The 26,798-nt window shown below is 39.9% G+C and overlaps 1 protein-coding gene across 2 annotated transcripts in view; it reads right to left on the bottom strand.

The window, feature by feature from the left end:
• The window catches only part of DPP10 (dipeptidyl peptidase like 10), a 311,266-nt gene that overhangs the window by 47,046 nt on the left and 237,422 nt on the right, over nt 1–26,798 (bottom strand). For both annotated transcript variants that reach the window (XM_064451108.1, XM_064451109.1), the window contains exons 8-10: nt 11,577–11,697; nt 7,056–7,210; nt 3,611–3,708 (exon numbers count right to left, since the gene is read on the bottom strand). In XM_064451108.1, the coding sequence (XP_064307178.1) occupies nt 3,611–3,708; nt 7,056–7,210; nt 11,577–11,697 (374 nt within the window). The remainder of the gene's footprint in view (nt 1–3,610; nt 3,709–7,055; nt 7,211–11,576; nt 11,698–26,798) is intronic.

The raw sequence follows: 26,798 nt of genomic DNA, 5'->3' as shown, positions 1-26,798 counted from the left end.
GCCTGTAAGAGCATTATTTGAATTTATGAAAACTCAATTTCTTAAGTGTTTCCCATTCCATTAAAAAGGATTAATTAAAATCAATAAAACTGATTTAAACCTGTCAGTCTATTTGAAAGCAGGTGTATATGAAATGAGAATGTGGACATATAGCAATTTTTTAGGCATTTAAATACCATTGGAAATAGTAAGGAAAAGAATTGACTTAATTTCTGGTCAGCAGTGGCCACCTGTGGCTGGGAATAGTGCAGAGCCAACGTGGCTTTTTCACTGTGGCTGAGAATGGGGAAAGCAAACAGTGGATGACTCCCACGCTGAGACTGTCGAGAGCCAATACATAGTTGTAGCAGAAAAATATTTTCATCATGTATGGAAGCACAGCTCTGCTGTAATAACTCAACTGCAACTTCTTTTGTGTGTTATTTTACATTTTCTCTGTCTTAGCAATTTCCACTTTGGAAAAGAAATGAAATTTTTCTGCCTGACAGGTCTAAATTCTAAATAGGGTTTGAAAAATCAGCCTATATCATTTCTTATTATCATATTAATACCTTACATCTAAATATCACCAGTTACAAGGTTTCTTCGGGTATCCTAAGCTGCAGTGGTTTGAACTGACCGCTTACACACCATATTGCTTTTTCAAGATTTGCAGTAGGAGGTATAAGCTTTTCAACTTCAGGAGCCAGCAGTGTACAAATGCACACATATTTCATCTCACATGTATATTGGCTTTCTAGGACTAATGACAACAAAAAACTGCAGTACAAAGGCACGTTTGCCACTGAAGAAAACATAATGTAATTGTACACGTGGAATGGAAACACCAAGGGGGAAACAGTAATTGCACTGAACGCAACCACATGTTGAAAGACAGACTGTCAGTCTTTTTGTAGCATTAACAGTGCACAGCAGATGGTAAATTCTTCCACAGAATAAAAGTTTCAGGAGCAAATTTACAAACGCTATAGCTACCTTTATAGCAGAATAACCTGAAAAAAACTTGGGAAATATTGCCGAGCACCTTAACAGAACCACTGCAAGAAGTAAATGAAGGCAGAACATTGAAATTACTCAATGTTAGATCAAGTTCCCAAATGCCCTAAAAATCAGAGAAACAGTTTTCTCTCTTCAGAGGTCCTGCACTGCACACAATTTAGTGAGAGCTGAGAATGTGAACGTTATTTTCTGTGTTTATAAATAACAGGAACCCCTTCCATACCCATTTTGTGTGGTTTCTCTGCATAGGAGTGAATCTCTCCTGTAATAGCAGTTGGTTATAACTCATACAGTGTCTATTCCCAGAATGTTTCTCCCCTGAAAGATCCATAAAACTACATATGATAGTGTCCCATTCCATTCAAACCTGAAAGACTCCCATGGCCTATTTACTAATGACTCCATAATGAATGGATTAGAAACGTACTGAAAAAAATTGACTGTTAAAAGTAGCTACTACTTTTATTAAAAAAGATAATACTTTTAAAAAACCCTCCCAACCATTACAAACTCCAAAGACTTCCACTCTAGAAAGGCCTGTTCAAAGCTCAATCTTCATACCTCTATGTATATTAGTATGTGTGTATATATATATATATGGATTGATGACCAGTGTGATGACTGACTGCTACTCAAATCCGGAGTCAGAATGCAATATTTACAGTACACTTAGCTGACAGCTATATCATTTTTCTAAATTTTATAGCACAGATATTATACCTTAAGAGCTAAAATTAAGATGAAACTAACTTTTTTCCAGGTTTATATTGTTTTACTGTCTTCTGATACAGCAGCAAAACAGAATTTTAAACATTAATATTATTTCAATTAAACAGCAACAATATCATTACCAGGGACTCAAAAATCTGGCAAAGATTTTTTCTGCCCCTTAAGGCTCAGGAAAGAAATGCCACCAATTGAGCTACTGCTAGCCTTCAGTTTCAAGATAAAAAAAATAAATAATAAAAAAGATACCAATATCCATACATTTTATTCTATTTTTATTTTCAATCTTCTGGGGAGGATGAATGAATCTGAAAAATCTAAAGTGAAACCATAACACCTGAACAACATTTTCAAGATTATTTTTTTCTTGGGGATTTACACATTGCTTTCTCATTTCACTTCTTCATGCTTTCTGACATTTAAAAGACAATTTCAGTGTTGTTTAAGAGGGTTAAGATGCCAGTCTTGAAAGCAAGGAATCTCTTTCGGATCTTACACTATTACTTAATTAATGAAGGGTTATAGCAAGCAGCAGGAGATTTTATTATGTTTATGTTTTTCAGTAGTGGCCCATCAACAGAAAGAAAATACTTCAAAAAGCACAAAATCATTCCTTTCACTGACACAGTCAGTAAGCATTCCAGCTGACATAACTCACTGTTAAATTATTCCTGGTCTAAATTAGGGTACCTCAGTCTGTATAGAAGCGAGCTACACCAGCTTAAAATTGGGTGCAACAGTTGTGAATCAGGGCCCATCCTGGCTGGTTTGTGAACAGTTACGAAATCTTTTTTTGGGGTTTTGTAGGAACTGCAAAAATCAGCAACTATATTTAGAGGGATTTTTTTAGCTAAAGGTAGGTTTATGGTTGCCAATCTTTTCCACATCTTTTCCCATCTGAAAATGCCCTGAGTCAAGAGAGAAAGGCGCACTCCCCTGGCCCTTAGGGACTGCAGCCAGATCTGGACTGTGGTAGGTGTTTTATTGTTATTATTACCTGTATTATACAATAATTTAAGGTTAGAAGATCATTAACATGTGCACTGAAACCACAACTGGAATTTAATCAATCCAACTGCAATTCCACACACTGGAATACACATATGGGAAGGAATGAAAATTTTCTTGCCCTTAAACAAAAGTTTCAAGGCACCTCAAAGTGAGGACAGGTAATTGGGAGCTCAGCTTAAGGGTGTAACTTTAGCAGGAGATTCACCAGTTGCATCCAGACCTCATTTCTTCAGCCCCAAAGTCAAAGGGACTGTTAAATTAGCTCAGGGCTTCTGAGCCAGTTTCTCCTGAAAAACACAGCACGGCCCTTCTTCGCCTATGTGATCTGGTGGCATCGCATCTCACCTTCTGTGGCATCGCACCTCACTGCATCTGTCAGCTGTGATGCAAATCGAAACTTTCCATAACCTACTGGATTTGAAAAGTTCAGAATATTTCTCTCTAAATGAGGGAACACCCTGGTTATGTGTGCTGTGCATTTGTAATACACTTCTATATTCCGCAATATCATTTCAGAAATTGAAAGCAACACAAGTTGGCACAGAGCAAGGAAAGGCTGGGAGCGAATGCAGTCACAGCCTCAGAAACAGGGCAGCGTTCAGCCTCTTTGACCATAGCTTAGGATTCTTAATTTCATATATTTCAAGTAAATTGGAGCTTCTCAGGACATCAGACATGAGCAAATACCAGATCCCTGTGATTTTTAAAAGGACCATCAATCCAATACAGCGATATTTTATTTTATCATCATTATGTTCAGCCATGGGGACAGAGACCAAAGCTAAGTGTTGTGCTGATGTAAAAAGGCAACGATTAGCCTGAGAGACAGTCAGGTTAAATTAAACATGAGTTTCAAAACAATGAAATTATATACCTTGATTTAAGGCTGTCAGGTGGCATCAGTTCCAGGGTATGTGCTGGTCCGTACAGATTAACTACACACAGCTTTACTGTTGGGTTTGTTTGACCTGCCTTTGAAAAAAAGAAAATAGGAGCTTTAGAGGCACTGAATAGAATCACTGATTAACATAATTCAGTATCTTTCTACTAATGAGAAAGTATTACAATTTAAAAGTCTTAAGTTTTTAAAAAAATAGCTTCACAGCCATATGAATTACACAGTTTAAAATATGAAGTATTAATTGAGTAATTCTCTCACTGCCTTTACCGATGGCAGGCCTTCCTGTGCAGAGCAAGGGAGCAGTGCTAAAAGTGGTTTGGCCCAGTTCAGTAAAGTCAGCTGCAAAATCACAGCCAGTTCTTAAACCATCAGTTAAACCCAGTCTCCAGCAAAGTCTTTTCCACACACTATTGCTCCTTCTTCCAAAAAGCTGTGCTATATCTGGGATAACATTCTTCCTCTTCTGTCTTTACCATTTTCTCCCAGACTTCCTTCCCTGGCTTGCTGAAATGAAAGATGAAAACCTCTATTTTTGGCCCTGTTCAGGATGCAGCTGCTTTGGCAAGCCAGCTCTGAGAGAAACAAAATGTTTCTTGTTGCTAAAGAGGATTAAGTGGCAGTTTAATATATCCATTGGGAAGAGTGTGATAAGTCCTGAGGATCTCCAGGGAGGTGGGAATTGTCCTCCTCCCAGCAACATGGCTCGTTACTAAGGGAGGTTCCTCAGATGAAGAGGAACGACTGGCAATAAAAGGCAAGGCTCTGCAGGGTTGGCAAGGAGATGCTACTAGTTCTGTCCCCCTGTCCTGGCCATATCACATTCAAGCTTCTTTTTCATAGAAATCACAGGAGTCACACAACACTATACAGCATCCTTGGGATATGGGGGATGAAAAGTGTGTCTCTCAGTGGGGCTGACTCGTGTTTAATGTTGGAAGGACAAAGAAGAAATCACTGATTCTACAGATTTAATCATAATGATAAACTATAAATCTGGCTCTTCACAGGGCATAGAAATGCAAAATATCTTGGCTGAAATACACCCACAAATTCCCCTTAGAAATTTGACTTATCTCAAAATATACTCTGAGTGGTATGGGGGCAGGGAAGTGGTATTTGTGTATTTTCACTAGCGCTAAAAAAAGACTTTTGAAGATGGATTTAATCAGACTTGTGTAATTTATTTTTTTTTTCAGAAACACTTCTATATTTGTCCAAAAGAAATGTGGTTTTTCAAAGTCATCCTCTGCATGAACACAGCTTACACAAATGCAAAGCTGTGGAAGAAAGCCACTAAAGGATCAAGTCCTTAGGACACACCTGCAGCCTCCTTATATCCTTTGAAGTTACATTGACTGCATAGCGGTATCCGAGTACTCTCAATGGAAGGGCTGCCAGGAGTAATTACTATCCAGCATGAGTATGAGTTGTAGAGAGACACTCTAAGGCACGCCTTCACAGCAGGCACGGCCGTATCTGTGCTAGCCCCTGAACATGAAGCGCAGAAGTACAGCGCTACCCAGCCCTGCCATCACCAGCCCTGCTCCGGTGGCCCGGCACTGCCCCACGCGGGCTGCCAGCCCGAGCTCGTCTCCGTTCAGGGCTCTGCGGCCCCAAAGTACTGCCTCTGCTACAAACACCCACGGTGTGCCCTGCTCTGCTGCATGGATACGTCTGAGCTACAGCTCCGCCGCAGTGGCTTCTAGCTGGATACAAGGTCTGTCCCTGCAGCTGAGGAGCTGCTGTGACCAGGGGGGCAAATGCCAAGCGCTCCCGCAGCCTGCCATTGCTGTGGGCGGCTGAAGGTGATTTTCCTACCTGAGTAGAAACTGGTCACATCCATGTCTCTCCTTCGACAGTGAACAGCCTCAGCTCCTCTGTCACTCGGGGTCCCCTCATGACTATTTAAATAGCTTAAATCTTGTATCATACCCAAAACATTTGCTCAGTAGTGCAAGAACTCTGTGTAGAAATCCTACTTTGTTCTCAATGCATTTAACAAAATTTAAAGTTCCTTTTTCACATTTTTCTTGGAGAACACATTCTGTACATAATGTACACAGATGTACATGTTCCAGTGTTCACAAACACAAGTGGGTTTCCTTTAATTTTTTAATCATAGATACAATTTTCTCTGATGGTTTCATTCTACAATAGAGACAAAACATTTTTTTTTCATCTCTGTTGCTATACCAAAAGCTTCATTACCAATTAATGATGTTTAACGGGTAGCTAAATTGGCATTAAATGGAGACATTAAATAAAGATAATGTTTTTTCATTAACGAGATTACTGAAATAGCATTGTGTATCACTTTTATGCTAAACTGCTAATGAAATGGAATTACTCACTTCTCATTTACAAAGGTGACTTAAAAATATCCTTTATTTTTTTTTCTTTGCTCTGTCACTCAACGTCTTTTGCCAATGCAAGTATGTAAACTACTTATGCTACTATGTTACTTCATTATTTTATAGTATTATTTCATAGCATAAATACATTATATTTATATCATGCATATTATTGTTTCATAGTACCTGGTACTGTCTAACTGTCCACCCATCAAGAATAAAGGGTCATCACTAAAAAACAGTAGTCAGAATAGGGTAACTAATATTTTCGAAAGCCCTCAATGAACTTCCCTTGAAATGTCAAAGGAGTACCACACACACATCCCCCATCAGAAAGGAACTCAGACACTTTGAAATTGCGTGCAAGGAATGGATAAACGGCTAAGGTGGAAGATAACCCCAGTGCTGGAGCTCAGCACAAAAACGATGGCTAGGGAGGCACCTGATCAGGAAATCCCCAGAAAATGGCGAACGATTTCAGGCATTATGCCTGTCTGGGCTGTTCTTTCACTTTCCAACACGAATCTAAAAAACCTTCTCTGAATCTTCTGAAGCTCAGTGATAGCTCTATCTGTTATATAGATTTTTTCCTCATTTTGATGGCCGGGAAAAGATGTTACTGTGGCTTATCTTATTCAAGGCCAGTCTATTATATTTATTAATAACAGCATAATTTACTGAGATCTATATAACTGCAATGGGACATGCCCTGCGCTCTGCACACAGCGTGTATGACTCCAGTGCAGTTGTGACAGAATCCTTTTTTTTTCCTGTGCAGTCCTTCAAACAGATTACCCTTCTCTCAGAAGTGGTGGATCGATTTTACCACGCCATGTATCAATGATGAAATTACTGTGAATCAGTTTGTCTGCTGCTCCCTCACCTGATAGTTTCTTCCCAGCAAAAGGTGTTACAGTCTACCGAAAAATAATGTAATTCATATTTCCTGAAAAGCAATGTGAACCAAGTCAGTCTCTATTACTGTCTAGAAACACTCCTTGCATATCGTTGAATACTATCATGGAACAAGGAACAGAAGGTGGGGGCTGCACTCACACTCCTCTTACCTTAGGATATGGATACTGTTTTCCTTTTGGATATAGAGCTCCAGTAAACCGGGGAATAACCATGTTCGGCACCAGAGAGTCATTTATGGTCAGGAATGCCAGTCTTTCACCGTCTGGAGACCACCAGTGGGCAACGTGAGAATGAAGAAGTTCCTCTGCAAAACCAGATCTTCTTAGGGTCCATAAAAATAACTATCAGAGAATTTCCAGCTCATTCATTTGGCACTGATTTGCTCTTTCTTTGCCTACTTGAAATGCGCCTGTGGTAATTTCAGTAATTTCACATTATCCGGGGTTGAATGTTTGGATAACAAGGCATATTGAAAGACCAAACTTCAACCATTTTCCTCAAATGAATACTTTCATTGATGTCAATAAATCATCTAAACGTGAAAGATGATTGTAACTGCCATATGTTTAGTACCACTGCATTCCATTAGAGGTGTTTAATTAATTTTTAAATGATTTGGACCAGTTTAATAGACAGGTTTTTTAGGACTGTCAATCTGCTTTTTTTTTTTTTGCCTTAAATATAAAATTTTAGTACACCCAATTTCTCTGAGCTGTGGCACCTGGAAACATGCAGATCCTCACACAGTGATGTTTATGCAATCATTTTTGGAGTGCAATGTTTTGCCTTTCTTACCTCAGTCTAATGGTCTGCTTTAATTCTTAGAAAATTCAGTTTTTCTGCAATATAACTTTTTGAAAATCCAAACAAAACTTATTTTTATGCAAATTTTATTTCCAAATGAAAGTAATTCTCCAAAACGTCATGCAATGTTTTGTTACATTTATTGTCATTGTATTTCATATTAGAAAGAAACAAAGCAGAAACAACCATAGCAATATCACCCAAACTCCTGGAATCCCAGTAATGCAGCTCCTGACCAATTCCAAATTCACCCTGTACAGGCCTGTCTTCCACTTGTGAAAAGACTTTTTTTTTTTTACTTAAAGATTTTTTAATCACATATTATGATATGTTGACTTGTTTGGTGAGCATTTTGTATTTAGGTTTGAAGAATTTGGCTGGAAAACTAATTGAGGATAGTATACTAACTGAAACAAAGGCCTGACTGCATACCTAATTTAAGAATCTACCTACAAAACTGCTTAAATTGTCAGTGAAGACTCTCCAAGATGCTAATCAGACTCTGAAAGTTGTAAAGTGGCTTAATGAGTTGAATTATCTAGGGTTAGGTGCAATGAAGCTGGGGCCCATATTCAGAGTCATATATTCTGCATCATGCTTCTCTCCCTGGCTGGATAACTAAAACCTTTTACACAGGAGAACAGCAGAGAACGAATAGTGAATATCAGATAGCAAAAATGACAATTGTGTTTTCTTTAAAATTTTACAGTTTGCATTCAAACAAGGCTATTCGCACAAAGAAGAGCTATTCCCAAATGCTTGTGTAAGGTAAAATGCTAATAACAAGCTTATGCAAATGATAAAAGAAAACAAATGAGGTCAAAAGGAGCAACATTTCTGAATTCAATTGAAAATCTCTTAACTTTACCTGGACAATATACAGCCTGCTCAGCTTCTGATGCTATTAAAACCACTACTAAAAGTAAAGGACTGCTCTAACTCGACCAGTGGTTAATGGGAAAGAAGCAGTATATTCTTTCATGCTAACAGACTGTGGTTGTCCAACAAGTACAGACAGAATTCCCTTTTACCCTTACTTTAATTACGTGTATTGTGGGGAACAGCCCACTGCCTGCCTGCATCCCTAGGAACCAGAAGAGTTCTCTGTAAGTCAGGTAATGCAACAGATATTTGGGCCAGGAGTTATAAAACTAGGAAAAGAATGGGCAAAATCACTTAAGGCAGGCTTTAGGACACACATCAGGAGGAAGGCTTTGGGATGCATACCACTTCCCAGACCATTTCAGACTGGACACTTTTTACCATGACAAAGGTATTTGTATGGCTGTAGAGACAGGGAATAAGAACAACAAACTGGGGCGATAACTGATATGGAGGTATAAGATATTTGGATGAATACACCTGGCTTCCTTTTCAAAAAAGAAGAAGCAGGCGCGTGGCCGTTATGAAAATCAGTCCTGTATGAGACCGATGTATCTGTGCATTCACAGGCAAGAATCATTCACAGCACATATGAAGAGGTCTGTGTTGTGTTGTCAGCTAAAGAAGTTCTGTGAAGCTTTAAAGCCTTTCAGTCCCCTAATATTAATAAAATGTGTCTGTAGGAAGGATGGGCAGACACAGAGATGCAGGAGCATAACCTCAGTCAAGCATCATTGCCATTATTGTGCTAGCTGCTCCTGTCCTTTCCAAATTGCCCCATTTTCTTTTTCTGTTCATCAAGAAATGTTTCCAGCTTAAAGGAATGGTCATTTGTTTTATCAACAGCTTTGCTGATCTTTAAAACAAATGAAGTTATAAAAATCCACATCAACCTCTTTCAGATACTGTTTCTGAGATACACAGGTAAGCTGGAATGCAAAAAATAAAAGAGCATATTGGCATGTTTCAAACAAAAGAAATTAGTTTTTATTCTCTTTAGTTCCTAAACGTAGATCTCATGAATGCAGAGGTTCAAATCATATAAACCCTCAACATTTCTTACATTAAATATGTCTTAAACCTCTCTCTGCATAATTCTTAGATGGGGTCTTCTCCATCCCTTCCAGACAGCTCAAATAAAACGCCTGGCAAATACCAGAACTGATCAGTTGCCTTAGGTAACCTTTTGTGGTCCCTTCCAACTTGAATTATCCTACGATATCGTTAGGATCCTTTGCAGACTAGGAAGGAATGTTTATTTAAGAATCTCATATTCTGTGGAGTAGAGCTGTATATTATATGTTATTCACTACAGCTCCATGCTGCACCCAGCTGCACCCCAAAGAGAAGAGGCTGCCCTCCTCTGCACTGGTGTCCTTAAAAGACTTGCAGAATTGGAACTAGAGCTGCCTTGTTGCATCTATGACTGTGACTCTTACTAACTTACTGTGTTTTAGCAAAAACTCAGTATACTATATCAACTTCAGTGAACTACATATGCTTAAATTCTTGCATGCAGTCATGTTAGATTTGAAGAATATGAAGTGCATATAAAATGATATTCCATTCCAAAAACGTCCTTCATCCTTAAGTTTTGAAATGTGCCGACACATTAAAACATTTCAAGACATTAATAGAAACCATGGAAGTGGGTGATTAGTGGACACAGGCATTTATATGGCTAAGGGATACAAACTACCATTCTAATTTCAGAGTTTACTTGGGCAGAGATTTTTAAAAATATCTGTGTGAGCTATTTGCTCATAACTACTGAAATCCCAGCAGGAGTGGATAGACCATTTCTAAGGGCCCCACTGAAGTTCCTTGCTCTGCCCCACAAAACTCTACACACGAGAAGTTGTGACTTCAGGTAACTAAGTATTTATCACTGAGCTACTCATCTATAAAATTAGTGAGTCTCATAGAAAGAATAACTGAAATGTGTATTAATTTTAAGCACTTGTATCAAGCTGGATAATCTACTCTAGTTTTTAAATTTATTATTATGTTAAAAGCATTTTGGGTGCAGAGAGAAATATCCTCCGGTACTATGCAGAGGCTGGCTTCAGAAGCCAGAGGGTACCACAGACTGAGCCACCCTCCACTTCATTTTGGCACTGCTTTCCAGCAACAGCAAGTTTTCCAGGTGTCTAGCCCAGGTTGATTTAAGCAAAAGTAGTGGCCACGGTTGAGGTAAACACATGACACTTTTAGATCATGTCAAAACACTCAGATTGGATTCAGGCATGTTCTTAAAGTCAAGCATAATGTTACTGCCTGTCTTGGGGGGCTGGAGTCTCTCGTGAGTCAGGCTAATGCGCAGCGCATCAACCACCACTGACGCTGAAGGAGAGACACTGATAAAAACACAAGTCAGGCACCAGGCAGTATCATCTTTGATCACCTTTCACTGTGGATCCAGCAGTAAAAAAGAAAACATAGTCAGTTCTACTTCTCCACTATGATTCTTCTGTGCCTTCTTCTGTTAGGACGTTTTAACTGTAAATAGCTTGGTACTTTTCACACAAGCAACAAAAAGTCCTTTCCTTCCTCACTTGTGTTGTAAACGCAGAATAGTTTCAAAGGTATGAATGGAGTTATTCTAGATAAGCTAAACGTACAGGGTGTTCAGTTTTATTTGAATAGCTCTATCTGAAACGCCAGCCCCACTGAAGTTGGTAGTAAAATCCCACATCAAGATTTCACTACTATAGTATTTTTTACATACTACATAGTGTTCATAATAATTTGATACGTTCTGGCTGAAAATAAACTCCTCTTTCTCAGAAAATATTTTTATATGCAAAACAGCAGTCAATACAAAGTATGAATAGATACAAAGGCAATCTTGCAAGGAAATGAGAAGGCAAAAAAAGCAAAACCAACCTTAGATAGCATTTTCTGAAATGAATAGATTTGTGCAGTTGGGTCTGTACAAGAACCTCTCATCTGTTTTAATAAACAGATATATTTGTCCAGCTTACCTTCATATAACCAGTCTGCAATTCCATTAAAAATAATTCCTTCTTTTCCTGAAGATGTCAGGCGCAATGAGCTACTCTTTACATCAGGCTGATAGTAGATGTTATTTTCAAAAATATAAATCTGGATGAAGTAAGAGGGATGGAGAGAAAAAAGAACATTTTGCTATATATAAATGAATGTTCAGCAATGAATACATAATTTCCTCAGGCTCAGACAGTCTACAGGATAATTCATCATGAGTTTTCACTGACATTGGCTTCATATTTTGTTTTATTATCAATTTGGACAAACTAAGTAAACTTTTAATACTTATGCCAAGCCAAATTCTTCCTTTGAAACTGTGTTCCCAGTTGAAATGTTTCTATTCACTTCAAGAAATATTATTACATTCCTCAGAATCATATAGGAGACAAGTTTTGTAACAGTTGAATAGATAAAGAAATTTTCCATTAATTCCATTCCATCTGATAAAATAATCTGTTTTTCTATCTGTGAAATTAGACTCATTTCTCCAAGTACATACAACACAGTACATACATCAGAAATGTAAGTTACAGCTTTCTATCATGGCGTGAGAACATACTGGAAAAGCAAAAATAAATAGCAGACTGCCGTTAACGTTTCTCAGCTGGCTGACACTACTTCTGACTTTGACACACAAACATTTTACCTCAAGTGCTATATAAATGCCCTTCATTTTCAAGTCTAGCCTTCTCCTCCTTCTCCTGCGAGTAACAGACTAGGCACACAGTCCTTTCCTCCTTCACTGCCACTTCTCAGCCTTGTCTACTTTTCTTCCCCGCCTTACTGTGTTGTAAAGGATTTCAAGTTCATTCATTTTGTGAGACTGAGCTCCAGGCTCCATGACAAAAAGATAAAGGCCAAAACCCCAAAAAACTATGCATCCCCCCACCCCCCAAAAATAAAAACAAACAGGAAAAATAAAGAGAAGGAGGAGTATGGGGATGACAAAAAGGGCAGGAGCCAAATACAGTGATGATGAGGAAGGTTTATGACATGGAAATTCTTATGTTTTCAGACATATGCCACAACGGGCTACATGTCTGCCTTCCGCCTATCAGCCAGGAGACCTTTGAGTGCTTCACTGCAACACAGTTTAGGTACGTGTTGTCCCAGACTTCTTCACTAGCACTATTTTTCCCAGTCTGGGTAAATAAGACACAAATATCAGAGCTATTAACAAGCCAAAAGCTACAGATGTGTATAAAATGCAGAACCACAGCTACTAGCATTTCCTGTTATAATGCGCTTAATCCTTTTTGTCTGTACTCCTTATTTTCTTGAGTTGTCAATGCCTGCGACTGGACTCTTATTTCAGCTATAATAATCTCAGAGTTGTAGTCTTTTTCTTTGCTTTATTGTTAAATTACAATGGCCATATACGTGCTTGAACAGCTTAGCAATGGAATCAACGTAGTATCATTATTATGCACCCAACTTGATTCACACTAGAAAGAAAACGCAGCTAACAGCACTAGAGAAGCAACACACAATAGAAATTTTTGTACCAACATTTCATCAATGTACACTGATATACGGAGTCTCAGGGACTGCTAACACGAAGAAAATCTATTTCCACCAAAGACCATTTTAAAAGCCTTGTCATTTATCATTCTCTCATAGTTCTATGATAAACGACTTAAGGGAAAATACTAACCAGAGAGCAAAGTGTTATTATCACTATTACTGCTGTTCTCTTTGCTTCTAAATTACCATCTGAAATAGATTTCCCTATGAGTCCCCGATCTAATGGCATTTCTTGATTTTTTAACAGTAGCCACTTCATGACTACTGCTGCATACAGCAATAAAGCTGGGTTCTTTCATACCATGAGTAGTGCAATGATTTTAACCATTACTGGGAATCAAGGATGACTTGGAACAAAATTCTTTATGGTTAGAAATTCAAAACTTGGCAGTGAGTTCAAAACTGAAGTAAAAATAGTTGATCCAGTTTGAAAAATCCAAAATATATTGACCAGTAATTACATTTCTAGTTTTATAAATAATATTTGGTATAGTTGAGAATTTATGAGAAGCTGATGTATGACCTATGACCCAGCATTAACACCAGGAGAAAACAAGGATTAGAGAAACCTGGACATATCAAGCTTTCAAAATAATATTGACAAAAACTCCTTGTCAATCTATATTTCCACAGTAAAAATGTACTTTTTTTTTTTTTCTTAGGGTAAAAGAAACAAATACAAGTAATAATAAGGCATGGTTATTTGCTCACCCAAGAAAAACAAAATAATTTAGCCAAGTACCTGCTATTTAAGTGAACTAAAAATATTCTTATCAGACTAAATTACAGATAGTGTAAGTAGTGGGAACCACTCTATTGACTGTTACTTACTAAGGAGTGATTTCTTTCAGTTGACAATCTCTTCTTATATAAACAACTGCTTCCAGGAGATTTCAAAAAAAGCCTACTTGATCAAATTATTTTATTTGAACTTCTTTAATTAAGTGAGCTCTATCTAATTCAGTTTTGAAGATCAGAAGCATCATTTTTGATTCTCTTCCCCCTTTTCAGGCCATTTGTATTTCTAATGGTGACGATAACTGTAATGTCTAGTCTCTGCAATGAAAAACTTTGAAAGCCATCATTGCCAGCCAAAGTACAGGATTAAGAACTACTTATTTTATGACTGAACCATGAAAAGGTCTTTAATCCTGTTATTACTAGTTAGGAGGCACTGCTAATTCCATTTGACACATTCAAGATAAATAAATATCTCAGAAGGAATACTCACTGTTGCACCACTGATTGCCTCAGCTTCCTCAGCTTTATTCCCCATTCATTTCCTAAAGCGGCTTCGTCTCCATCCTCAACCAGTTCTCAGGCACCTTCTGAACATTCCCACAATCCTCTTAGTCTACTCTGTCACCTGAAGTTTCCCTTCCCTCCTCATCACTTGTGGCACATGTTCTTTCAGCTTTGAAAGCTAGCCCAAATAACAACTATTTTCTTGAACATATGGATTGGAACCTTTTAACGTTCTTGAAAAACTTCAAAGCCACCCAGCAGCTCTCTCCCTAGCAAGCCTCGAGCTCAAGGCTTACCTGAATTTAACATTAAAAAGGATGAATTTATGTTCCTTTGCAAAACATTTATGAAATACAACCAATCCTGTTCTTCCACGTAACTAAGCAGCATGTAAATGCACATCGATGATTTAGGATTGGCGCACTGGCAAGTATTGCTCTGCACTGCCTGCAGCGTTTTGAAAGATCAATATCCTCATGCTGGAGGCCGTAACGACATCTTAGAAAGATTCACCACTATAGTTAGTCATTTAATCTCATCTATAATTTTGAATACTTGTTATATTTCAGGAGGTGCCATTTTCCACATAAAGCCCTCAAACTGCTGTTTGCACTGACAGGAATGGCATCGTGCATGCTTCCTGCAGCGGCGCTGCCTAACCCCTGCAGTCAGGGCTGCGATCCCCTCCCTTCCTGACCATGCCAAAGTGCTCATCTGCAATTAACTCCTCCACCTCTTTGAAATAAGGTCTCGGAGTTAAAACATTGATTTCTGCAGCAGAGTTGTAATAGGAGTGACAACATTATCCTGGAGGCTACTAGTCGTGGTCCGAGAGGCTCTTTGCTTTGCTCTCTGTAAATCCAAGCTGTGGATTCAATTAAGTACAAGCACTTTGTGCGGCCACAAAAACAAATCTCCCATCTTACATAACTGCCAGAGCAATGTAACCAGGAAAGACATTACTAAAAGGCATACTCATTGTGCATTCTTCTTCCCAGTATATTATTTATATGGCACAAATGTACCTCATACGTAGCTCTAAAACCATTGAAATTGTAATATATCACCACTTAAAAATAATTTTGTTCACAAGATTGAGAATAGATCTCGCTTGCTATTGTCTAGCGCTGTTGTCATGTTTGCACACCCAACGCTGACCGCCAGCTAAGTGTCTTGCTTCGTGTCCCTCTGAAATAGCCATGACTAGCAGAAGCAACTATGGTTTGACCAGAGAGGTGTGAAGTGGACTTTTTCTCCCCAGTTAGTCCTTGGCTCCCATTTGCCCGCTGTGGCCATGACACCACTCCACGCTCCTCCTGATGCCTGACGGGGTGTCAGCTGTGAAGTGACTTCAGGAGGAAAAGGGGCACTGGTTTTATTTAACGTAGATTACCACGAGCACACCAACCAAGAGTAGAAATTGAAATATTCCTCAGCTGAAAGATGCACAAAATCCTAAATTAGGCCCCAAAAAACGTCCTTAAATATCATCGTCAAACTCTGCCCTCCCTGCAAATCATCTAAGTTCCTTTTCTTTAGTTCATACATTTTTAGCCTTCTTGCTCAATTTAATCATTGCCACCAGTGCCTTCTGGTGAAAACAATACCTGTAGGAATCTCCTTACCGCTCTACTTTGTGGTGCATTAAAATATATTTCCAAGCTTTTATTTCAAAAACACAAAGACTAGATGGAAATTTTTATTTTTTAGGTGGTGGCTGCTGCTGGTGCTTAGTTGCAGTACAGCAATACATAGAAGCTGAATTTATGAGCCAGAGTTTGGGTTTTAAAATTCACAGAAAGAGAGCACAAGTGGCTGGGAGAGAACTCAGGCTACTACTTTTCCTACAACAGAGACTTACCCTCTCAAATACTGTAAGGCAGACAGCCAATCACAACACTAGGATAAGAATTATTGATCAGACTAAAAAATTATTCTCAGAGCAGAACCTGCAAATACATGTGCCTAAAATTCTGACTCCAGTAAGGAAAATTAAACAAGTGCCCAAAGGTTTCCAGGGTGGGGACATTCACATACCTCATCGCTTTGTATATTGTGTTTTAGGCAATATCACATAAACCAGAAATTTCCCTTGCTAGTCTATCTCCAGTCAGGTATTTGGGATGAAGTAAAAATAAAAAGGCTTTTCTTAGTATACACTTGGGTATAATTGCTACATCAGGAGTACTAAAATGTTGACTGTAACTACTGAATCTTCCAGAACTGCTAAAAGAGGAGCTTCTAACTGTGTATCAGACAGGTATTCTCATGAATACATCAGTGGCTTTGTACCCAAAATGCTTTCACAGCTTTCAGGCATGACGATAAGAAAATAAATTGAAAAAGGCACAAAGTGGAACAAGCCTATGCTATCTTATACGAAAATTATTATTTTTTAACCTCTTCACCACCTATTTCCCAAGTGTCTTTAAAGTATTTAAAATTATTTTTAGCTAAGACCCTTAGCTAATAATGCTGTAAATAGGGATAAATGTAAAATTCTGTGGCCTTCAAAATTATTTGACTTTTTGTTTTCTTAGAGATTTTGCACAGCTAATCACATCAAGCCTTAAAACAAATGAAGAATAACCCAAAGCATTTCTTTAATTATTTTATTAAGTATTTTCCAATTAATGAAAAACTTCTGCAAGAATGTTTTGGATTAGCGAGAGATTAATTCTTGATAATGATCACATTTATTTCAACTGACTGTGAAGAATTTGAGGCTCTGCTTGCTCTAATGTTTTACCTACAGCACTAATCCTTCCCCTTCTCCCACATCTGTCAGCCTCTAAACCATTTTTTCATAAACCTTCTTCTAAATTAATTTCTTCCAAAACACTTATTTATTGTTTGCAACATGTTTCACAATTACATGATTTTATTTCAGGCTGAGGTCTTAAGCAGAGCACCCAGTCCGAGGAGTTAGTTCCAGATGGCAGACAGCTGTGAAAACATAGAGACATCTAATTCCGCAGCTGAATGGCAAACCCCGTGCCAATAGCTGGAGAGGCCCCCTGTGCGTCTTTAATCATTTCAAACACTACAGGCAGAGAAAAGCTGCTAAATTACAGAAAAATACTCCACTTTTTCCCTTTAGGTGCTCTAACCGAAGCCTTCTGCTTGGGCATATCCACACTCAATCACTCCTCTGATTGCAGGGTAGCGTTTAGCGGCAACAGTTCAAGGTTTTTACGCACTAGCCGGGCAGCAGCAGCAGTTTGCCTGGAGCTGCGTGGAGGTCACCACGAGATCGCTTACCCTGCACAGACGTGGTAAGTGTGTGAGAACCAGGGCTTTCAGCTCTCTACCAAAGCAGGGGCAGCTTCTCTACCAAGCGGCTGCCAGCAGCTGGTTAGCCCTGACAGCCGAGAGAGACTCACGATCAGGTATTTGCGTGTGTCCTAGAAATTCAACCAGACACCCATGTTCAGACTCTTAGTTATATTCAAAAGCCCCATTTTCTTCAGATGGAAGAGAAACAGCTGCAGCCCTTGCTGACAAAACCTATCTCCTTCCCTGGAACCGGTCATCAGCCTCACTCGCAGAGAAAAGCTACCAAACCGAGAGGCAAATTTCTCCCAGACCTGGCGTTAAGGAGGTAGACTTAACAATCTAGCATTAGTCCTTTCTCTGACTTACGCATGGATAAACTTATTTTTACATTAATATGATAAAGTAGCTTACCATGCAACAAGTTCTTAAAACAGATTATATAAACACTATCCACAGAGGTATAATGTATTGCCACTGCTGTTCCCCAGTACGAGAGGGAACCATCTTGGGTCTAGAAGTAACATTACTCACTCATGTCATGCTTTGCCCAAGCTGAAGGTATGTCTCCCCACTCTGTACTACAAGCAGGTACTTGCTGGCCTGTGTCAGGCTTCTTAGGGTAGTGTGGCCACACTTTAAAAGCCATGAGAAGGTACAGCTGTCCTATAAGGCAGAAGCTTGCAGATCCCCAGTCTAATATTTCCACATTACCTGATGTGAAATGATAGCAGAAGTCACTAACAACTAACAAATAAAACAGATGAAAACACAGCCTTTAAAATTATCTTGATATTTATCATAGGGAAAACTTGGACACCTATCCCGTAACGGTTAATATATCAGGTACTTATTTTCCTAACTTAATGAGTGAATCTTCCTAATTAATCCTCCAGAGTTTGAGCATGGCAGATTTGTTTGACTTCCACCATCAGCACAAATACATTTTGCCATCAATAATAACAGAAATATGTAATGCAAACTGCAAGTGTCAGTGGGCTTTGCAGCCACAACTTACATAAGTTTTAACAGCTCCTGAAATTAACTTTTCCAGACAGAAAGATAATACCCAGAATCCAGCCTCTTGCCTTGCAGGAAAGAAATGGTGAAGTGTGACTAACGGCATGGTTTGTCATTACATTAATTCATCAGGACAAACACCTAGTTCAGGGAAGGTACTCTAAAGCTACTGAGCAGATAAAGCTGGAAAGGAAACAAAGAAGGCATCTGTATCAATACACCTGTGGTTAAAAAAACCATACCTGTACACCAAGCACTGGTCTCTTCCTGTACAGGTGAGTGTCCTACGTAAGAACCCAGGAAATCAACAGATCCTTCCACAGACTCTCTGACCAACAAGTATATAAATAACTGTTGCAACTTGGAACAACTTCAGTGCTCCCACTTAATAACCCAGAGAACACGACAGTCTTCCTTACCTTTCACATAGGGAATATGAGCTACAACAAGTCTAGGAATTTCTGATTATGCCCAGAAGGAGACCTTCAGGTGTTCAGGAAATGCTGCTGCCTGCAGAACTCTGGCAGTTGCTAACGACAGTGCTAAAGACGTTGACCTAAAGCATCTTTTGGCAGCCCATCTGTGGCTATATTCCTGTGTGACCTTGGCAAGGACACACAGTTTACTGTCTTTGGACTAGGACAGGTGTCTTCAGAGCCCAGCATTCTACATAACAGACCACTCAACTGCACTTTTTGCTCTATGCAGGGGGGTATTTTTACTGATGCAGAAACAAGTGCGGTCCTGTGCACCGACGTGGATAGTCTGACTAACCAGCTGACTCCACCATCCCCGTGGCTGATAGCTACATCTCAGCATAGGATCTATCAGATTTCATTTCCTAAGCATAAGGCAAAATTCCACCCTTCCTCTTGTGAGACTGCCAGCTAATTAGTTGGATAATTAATTCTTCAAAAGCTTCAAGATGTTTTTCCATCTGGGCTTGCCTCTTACCGTTTGTTCTGTCTCCTCTCTTACCATACATTAACCAGGGCCAAATGCAACTGCCCTTAGTTGGATCAGTCACAGAAACTTCCTGATGAGATGTATTTTCTTGCTAACAACTGTTAATACAAACATCAGCTATTCACTAGACAGAAAAAAGTCAGATTAAAAATACTTAGTCTCTCAGCAAATTTTGTACGTTGCTTTTCAGAGATCAAACCATGATGTCTCCAGTTCCAGGTACAATACTAAGCTGGCACAGCAATGACTATTTTGCAGCTTAACCTCATACTGGGAAGGGAAGGAAGATCCCATGACACACGCAGCAGCTGTATTTCTCCTAGTCCTGCGTTCATGTTGGAGTACGCGGTGGAACAAAACACAAGGCAATGGGGGAATGAGAATAACTTGTTATGCTACCTAGTCCATGGCTAAAGGAGTGCCATACATAAGCAGAGTTTAACTAGCTTTCGTATAGCCAGTTTAACCAAGAGTTAACTAGAAGTTAGAGCCCAGAGTCAAAGACAGTGGCACAGAGAGCCCTCGCACGTAAATGTTGTGAAGGTGAAAATAGCTTGAAGTGAAATAGATTGATCAAAACTTGCTTGGCGATGTTTATACTGCTTGGCCATATAAATGTACATGTACATATTATATACATCCAAAGCGTTAATGTTCTTTGTTTCCTTAACAACATGGTGTTCCATATGCAAAGTTCAGTGCAAACAAGTAATCTTAGATAAACAAATAAATAAGCAGTATCTTAAATAGACTCATTCATTTAAAAATGACATTTCTACCATTTCAATGTTATGTTATTTCAATTCCTACTTCCATTGTAGCCATCATTATGGAAAATGCAGATATCTACGCACTTCCTTTGATTTGTAAATAATATTTGAACTAACTTTGGATTATAGGACTAAATTAAAATGAAATCCCTGCAATCACACGGAAACCATTTCGTTGCAGTTTTTTCAACACTTGCTGTCAAGATAGCAAGTTTGATTTTCATTTAAGTACTTAACACATTTGTTACCACTTTATGGTTCACAGATCTGAAAAATTATACAAATAGCTCCACTTCAGAAACTTACAATTAGTTTCCACCAATTTAAAAAATACTGCAAATCAGCTGCAATATCTGTCTATGAATTACCATTGCAAATAAAGACCTGGCTTGGCATCTTCTCTACCACTGTTCAACATCCTCCAAAGCACTGATAGATACTTTTTTTTTTCCTAATAGAGCCACTGATTACATTATTCATAGTCAAAGTGTAATGTCTGTTCTCTTCTTCAAGTCCAAACTGAACAATTGTTTTCTTGTCATCTATGTCACTTACTATACCCCTGGGACTTGCAGACTTAAATTGGGATTGCCAGACCATTATTACACCTACTGCTACAGAAGATGAGTACCCCCTTCCGCCCTTTTCCCTTTCCAAAATCTCATTTAGTTGAAGCAGCTTCCCACTGAAGAACAAGGTGTACTTAAGACTACGTGTTTTGTGTGTCAATGCAACAACACTATAGCTGCTATTTTCTTTTCTCTCTCACAGGAAACAAATGCTTGTTTTGGGAAGAAAACATTTTCTAACATCACCCAGAAGAACTCAATGTACAGCATTATATAGGAACAGTTGTTTATTATACCCAGTCAGAAGCTCCACGATGGCAATCCAAACCCCCTGGTCCCTATCAAAGCTCCTCTATGGCCAAGAGCCACAGGGCATGTGCTGCAGTGAGCCACAGAAATCCTTCAGGTCTCTACTGGGTTGCAGGAAAGAGGTGGCTTTTCCTGCATTCTGTGACGAACTGGTGCTGTGATGCCATTTGGCTTGTCGCTATCTACAGCTTGAGACTCGACACCCATATTCAACATAACTTTACTGAATATAGTGCTGGCACAAGGGTCACTCAAACTGCTCATGGGTGGCATGCGCGGTAGGGATTATGGGTATACCACCAATCTTCCTGTGACAGTGCTCTATACATGGGCGTTTCCAAGTTAGGTGTCAATTTACTGCTCTGCACGTATGAAAGTACAATCTCTTGTTTACAAAACCACATGGACAAACCAGATTTCTAGGTGGTACATCCCAGATGTCCGAAAAGTAGCAAGATAAAGGGTTAGTATCTGCCATTCTTGCCCATGGTAATAAGCTGTGGAAGAAGCTCCATGACAATGAACTGGGACACTCCCAGATTGAGAAGCAAGTAAAATACAAGGTGGCAAACTACTACCCAAAACCTTTATAATGCATTTCACTGGTGTCACTGATTATTCTGCTGATACCTTTCTTACAGGTTACGGAGCAATCTCCAGAACCAAAAAGAAGTACTATACTTTAGATAATATAAAACACATGAAAGTGTCTTATAAAGCTTTTAAAAGTGTTACAGTATTCAGTAGTGACTTCGTCAGTTACAATTACACAGACTTTCTCCAAAACCTTTTTTTTTTTTTTTTCACCTTACCAATTTTCTATCCAGATCATGTACATTACGGATGACAATTTCAGGGGAAGCTTTACAGAAATGTATCGCAAAGCAGATTTATGTTATATCCCTTTCCCCTACATTATACCTGTGGTCTATTTAGATTGTGAGCTCCTATGGGCAAGGATTTCAGGCTAAAATGTCCGACACAGTTTGCAGTACAGCTGCTTTGCACGTCTCCAGGAGTGCAGGATGGCTCTGATCTCCTCTCTGACATTTTCTTTTTTAATTTGCAGTTCAATCTATACCGGTAAAGAATTTTCAGAGGTGTTCAGTTCTGACTTGCTCCAGTTCTTACTCCATAGTTCCATGTGCACATGGACCAATAAATTATGCAGATGCTGGGCACAGAAGGTACCATCAGCTACCTAAGCAAAGCATGGCAGTAGACAAAGATCTACCCTTATACGATCTATGTTTCAAAATCATCAGACACACTGCAAATGGGGCAGAAAACAAATAACCGAAAACAACAAAATTATTATAATTGTAAGCAATAATAACTATATTTACTCTTAAAGGTATCAATTTTCTAAAGATTGTCTTTGACCTAGACAGGAATTTTTTCAGGGGAAGCTTCCAAACCTTTTGATTATGTTGAATTAAGGCAGAGAGGAAGTAGCTGTTGATCAATATGAAATATGGAGATCTCAGAACACATACGTCCCCATGTCATCTACCGCCTTTATATATTATTTTTATTTTTGCAGGCATCAAGCTGCCAGACATAGCAGGAACAACAGAACTGGACACTAAAGCACTACTTTTCTGCTGTCTAGATTAATGCCACTGCATCACAGTAATGTGTTAGCACAATCATTTCTGAACAACTGCAAACAATCTACAAGGCTATTATATTTAATTGCTATTTAGATAGTTTATAAATATACTGTAAACAATAGCAAGGATGCACTCATAATGCAGCTACAAGATTAGTTACTAATGTCATGGAATAAACCAGGGCATGAACTCAGAGAGCATCAGCAATGCCATGATAACTCTGATGTTTATGTCCTTGATTACCAATAAAAACAAGGAAGCATTGCCCTCTTTTGTTTAGACCCACATTAATTACGTTGCCTTTCCAATGATATCAGATTGTGACATTCACTGAATTCACATCCTGCTTAATCGCATAATAACTAACTTGTGAGTACAAACATTGTCCTCTATGTTATTGTCCTGGTTTTGGCTGGGATAGAGTTAATTTTCTTCCTAGCAGCCAATACAGTGCTGTGTTTTGGGTTTACAGAGCGTTCCATCATCATATGCCAACTCATAGGCAATACTGACCTGGAAAGATGGAGAGGAACCAACAGTGGATGAATAGGCTGGCCAACTCCAGCAATACAAAAAAAACCTCTCTTCCTCCCTCATCTTGGCTGTGGAGAAACTGTTCCAGAAGGTCCAGCAACTCAGAAGAGGATATGCCCTACTCCCCACTCCTAGGGACTGGTATCTGAGCTATTAGGAGTAAGTGTTCCTCTGCTGAAGAGAGAGGATATCAAGTGACCTGGAAAAAGAATGATTTCAAACGGGGCCCTAAGCAATAAAAAACCTCTGAAAAAATTAAACAAGAGACAGTTCATGCAGTAGCCCTTGGGCCAGTCCGGGCAGGACAAGATGTAAAGAATGTGGTCTACACCGCAGCCGGGGAGAATGGCCCTACCTGGAGCCTCTGGCAGAAAGCACCAGGGGAGACCCAAGGTCGACCCCTAGGGTTCTGGAGTTGGGGATACAGAGGATCCGAAGCCTGCTATACTCCAACTGAAAAAGAGATATTGGCAGCATACGAAGGGGTTCGAGCTGCTTCAGAAGTGGTTGGTACTGAAGCACAGCTGCTCCTGGCACCCCGACTGCCAGTGCTGGGCTGGATGTTCAAAGGAAAGGTCCCCTCTACACACCACGCAACTGATGCTACGTGGAGTAAATGGGTCGCCCTGATCACCCAGCAGGCTCGAGTAGGAAACCCCAGTCACCCAGGAATCTTGGAAGTGATCATGGACTGGCCAGAAGGCAAAGACTTTGGATTATCACCAGAGGAGGAGGTGACACGTGCTGAAGAGGCCCCACTGTATAACAAACTGCCAGAAAACGAGAAGCAATACTCCCTGTTCACTGATGGGTCCTGTCGCCTTGTGGGAAAGCACCGGAGATGGAAGGCTGCTGTATGGAGTCCTACACGACAAGTAGCAGAAACTGCTGAAGGAGAAGGTGAATCGAGCCAGTTTGCAGAGTTAAAGGCCATCCAGCTGGCCTTAGGCATCGCTGAACGGGAAAAGGGGCCAGTGCTCTATCTCTGTACTGACTCCTGGATGGTGGGAAATGCCCTGTGGGGCTGGTTACAGCAGTGGAAGCAGAACAACTGGCAGTGCAGAGGCAAACCCATCTGGGCTGCCGCATCATGGCAAGATATTGCTGCCCGGGTAGAGAACCTGGTTGTGAAAGTACATCATGTGGATGCTCACGTCCCCAGGAGTCGGGCCACTGAAGAACATAGAAACAACCAGCAGGTGGATCGGGCTGCCAAGACTGAAGTGGCTCAGATGGATCTGGACCAGCCAGGCTGGACAGGGCTCTGAGCTCCACCTGATCTAGCTGAAGACGCCCCGGCTCATTGCAGGGGGGTTAGACTAGATGACCTCTAAAGGTCCCTTCCAACTTGAGCCATTCTATGATTCTACCTCAAGTAGATTTGATTTTGGGTGAGAATAGCCAATGAACTGAATGGTATAATGTCAATTGCTACATAACATTGTATATCCTGGCTTCTAGGGTGGCTATATGCCATATCAATGCTATTACAGTAAGAATCACACAGCTTAATGAAGAATGAACTTTGATGAAAACCAAGGAAATGGCAGTATTAATGGAACCAGAACTGGCTTCAGCATGCAACGATCCGACACCACACACCATCTCTCCTGCCCTGAAAGGCTCTTATGATAGATGGAGCCCAAAGGCATGGACTAAATGAACACAACGAACATTTTATAGGGATAGCCCATAGACTAAGGGAATGGTATCTGTGTGTACATATATTGAAAGACAGGAAAAGTGGTGATGGTTAATTGGGATGTTTTGGAAAGTGTGGGACTTGGGCAGGACATAGATGGTATAGAAGAAGGGGTGGATACTGTCCTAGTTTCGGCTGGGATAGGGCTAATCTTCTTCCTAGTGGCTGGTATGGTGCTGTGGTTTGGATTTAGTATGAGAATAACATTCGTAACACAGTGATGTTTTAGTTGCTGCTAAGTAGTGCTTATACTAGTCGAGGACTTTTCAGCTCCTCATGCTCTGCCGACTGAGGAGGCTGGAGATGCAGAAGAGGCTGGGAGGGAGCACAGCCAGGACAGCTGACCCCAACTGGCCAAAGGGATATTCCACATCGTATGACGCCATGGTCAGCATATAAAGTAGGGAAAATCTGGCCGGGGGACTGCTGCTCAGGGACTGGCTGAGCACCGTTTGGCTGGTGGTGAGCAACTGCATTGTGAATCACTTGTTTTGTATATTCTTTTCATCATTATTACTATTATTATTATTTTATTTAAATTATTAAACTGTTCTTATCTTAACTCATGAGGCTTTTTTCACTTTTACTTTTTCCAGTGCTCTCCCTCATCCCACTGCGGGAGGGAGTGAGCGAGCAGCTCTGTGGTGCTCAGTTGCTGGCTGGGGTTAAACCACAACAGTTATATAAACAAAATCACATACAATATCTGAACTACAGCCTACGCAAAAACCTACTTTATAAGCCTTTGTGATTGCACAGAAGATTACAGTAAGACTGTCTTGCCTTTGAGCTGACAGTCTGGATCTACTGCTTCCTCCCCATGGGGCTGCCTGAAGAACTACCTTGGCTGCTACACTGTGCAAAATGCCTTTGAGGGATTGGGCTGCTCAGCCCTTTGCCCTTCGTCTGTATAAGTGATGTGTATAACAGACATCTATAAACAGCGTATGCTCAGGAGCTCACACTCCTTGTTCCTTGCGTTTACTGATAGCTTCTGACTAATGAACCAGCATGGAAGAGTGTGGACAGAAATGTCACTCTTACATGCCTGGGTTGCTCCTACAGACTTATAATAAAATCATAATCTGCCCTTACCATAAAATCTTTTAAAATGATCTCTGGTATTTCGAAGGCTCATCTCACACTGATATCAAGCCTTTAGTTGTGACCAGACTGATCAATCCATAACAGAACCTAAAATGAAAATTTTTCAACCTAGTTACTCTGGAAGAAAAAAGGCAATGTTGGGAGATGGGACAATATCTAAGATAAGTGCCTGAACTTGGTGCCAGAGGAGGAGTTTTCTCTGTTTTCCTTGACAAAATGTAAGAAAGTAGCATGCAAACAGCAAGGACCAAAGTAAAAAAAAGACAGAATTGAAAATGGTGTGCTGTAAGTCGTATTTAAGTTTTCTACTGTTCCTGCGGTGGTAGACGACCCCAGAGAACTTTGGCAATTCTCGGTTAATGGTTGGACTGGATGATCTTAAAGGTCTTTTCCAGCTTAAATGATTCTATGATTGCTGAGCCAGTCTATCTTGTCACGGAGTACGTGTGCCTTGGTCTCCCCACTGTGCACACTGTTCCAAGTTGCCGTATGTCTTTATGATGGGCCAACATTTTAGCAGATGGCATCTAGCTGTACAGACTCTACAGGCATTCACCACTTCATA

The sequence above is a fragment of the Phalacrocorax carbo genome, chromosome 5 (assembly GCF_963921805.1).
Source record: "Phalacrocorax carbo chromosome 5, bPhaCar2.1, whole genome shotgun sequence".
NCBI classification, from domain to species: domain Eukaryota; kingdom Metazoa; phylum Chordata; class Aves; order Suliformes; family Phalacrocoracidae; genus Phalacrocorax; species Phalacrocorax carbo.
Note: the sequence above shows the minus strand (reverse complement) of the source record. Positions and strands in the feature narration are given on the sequence as shown.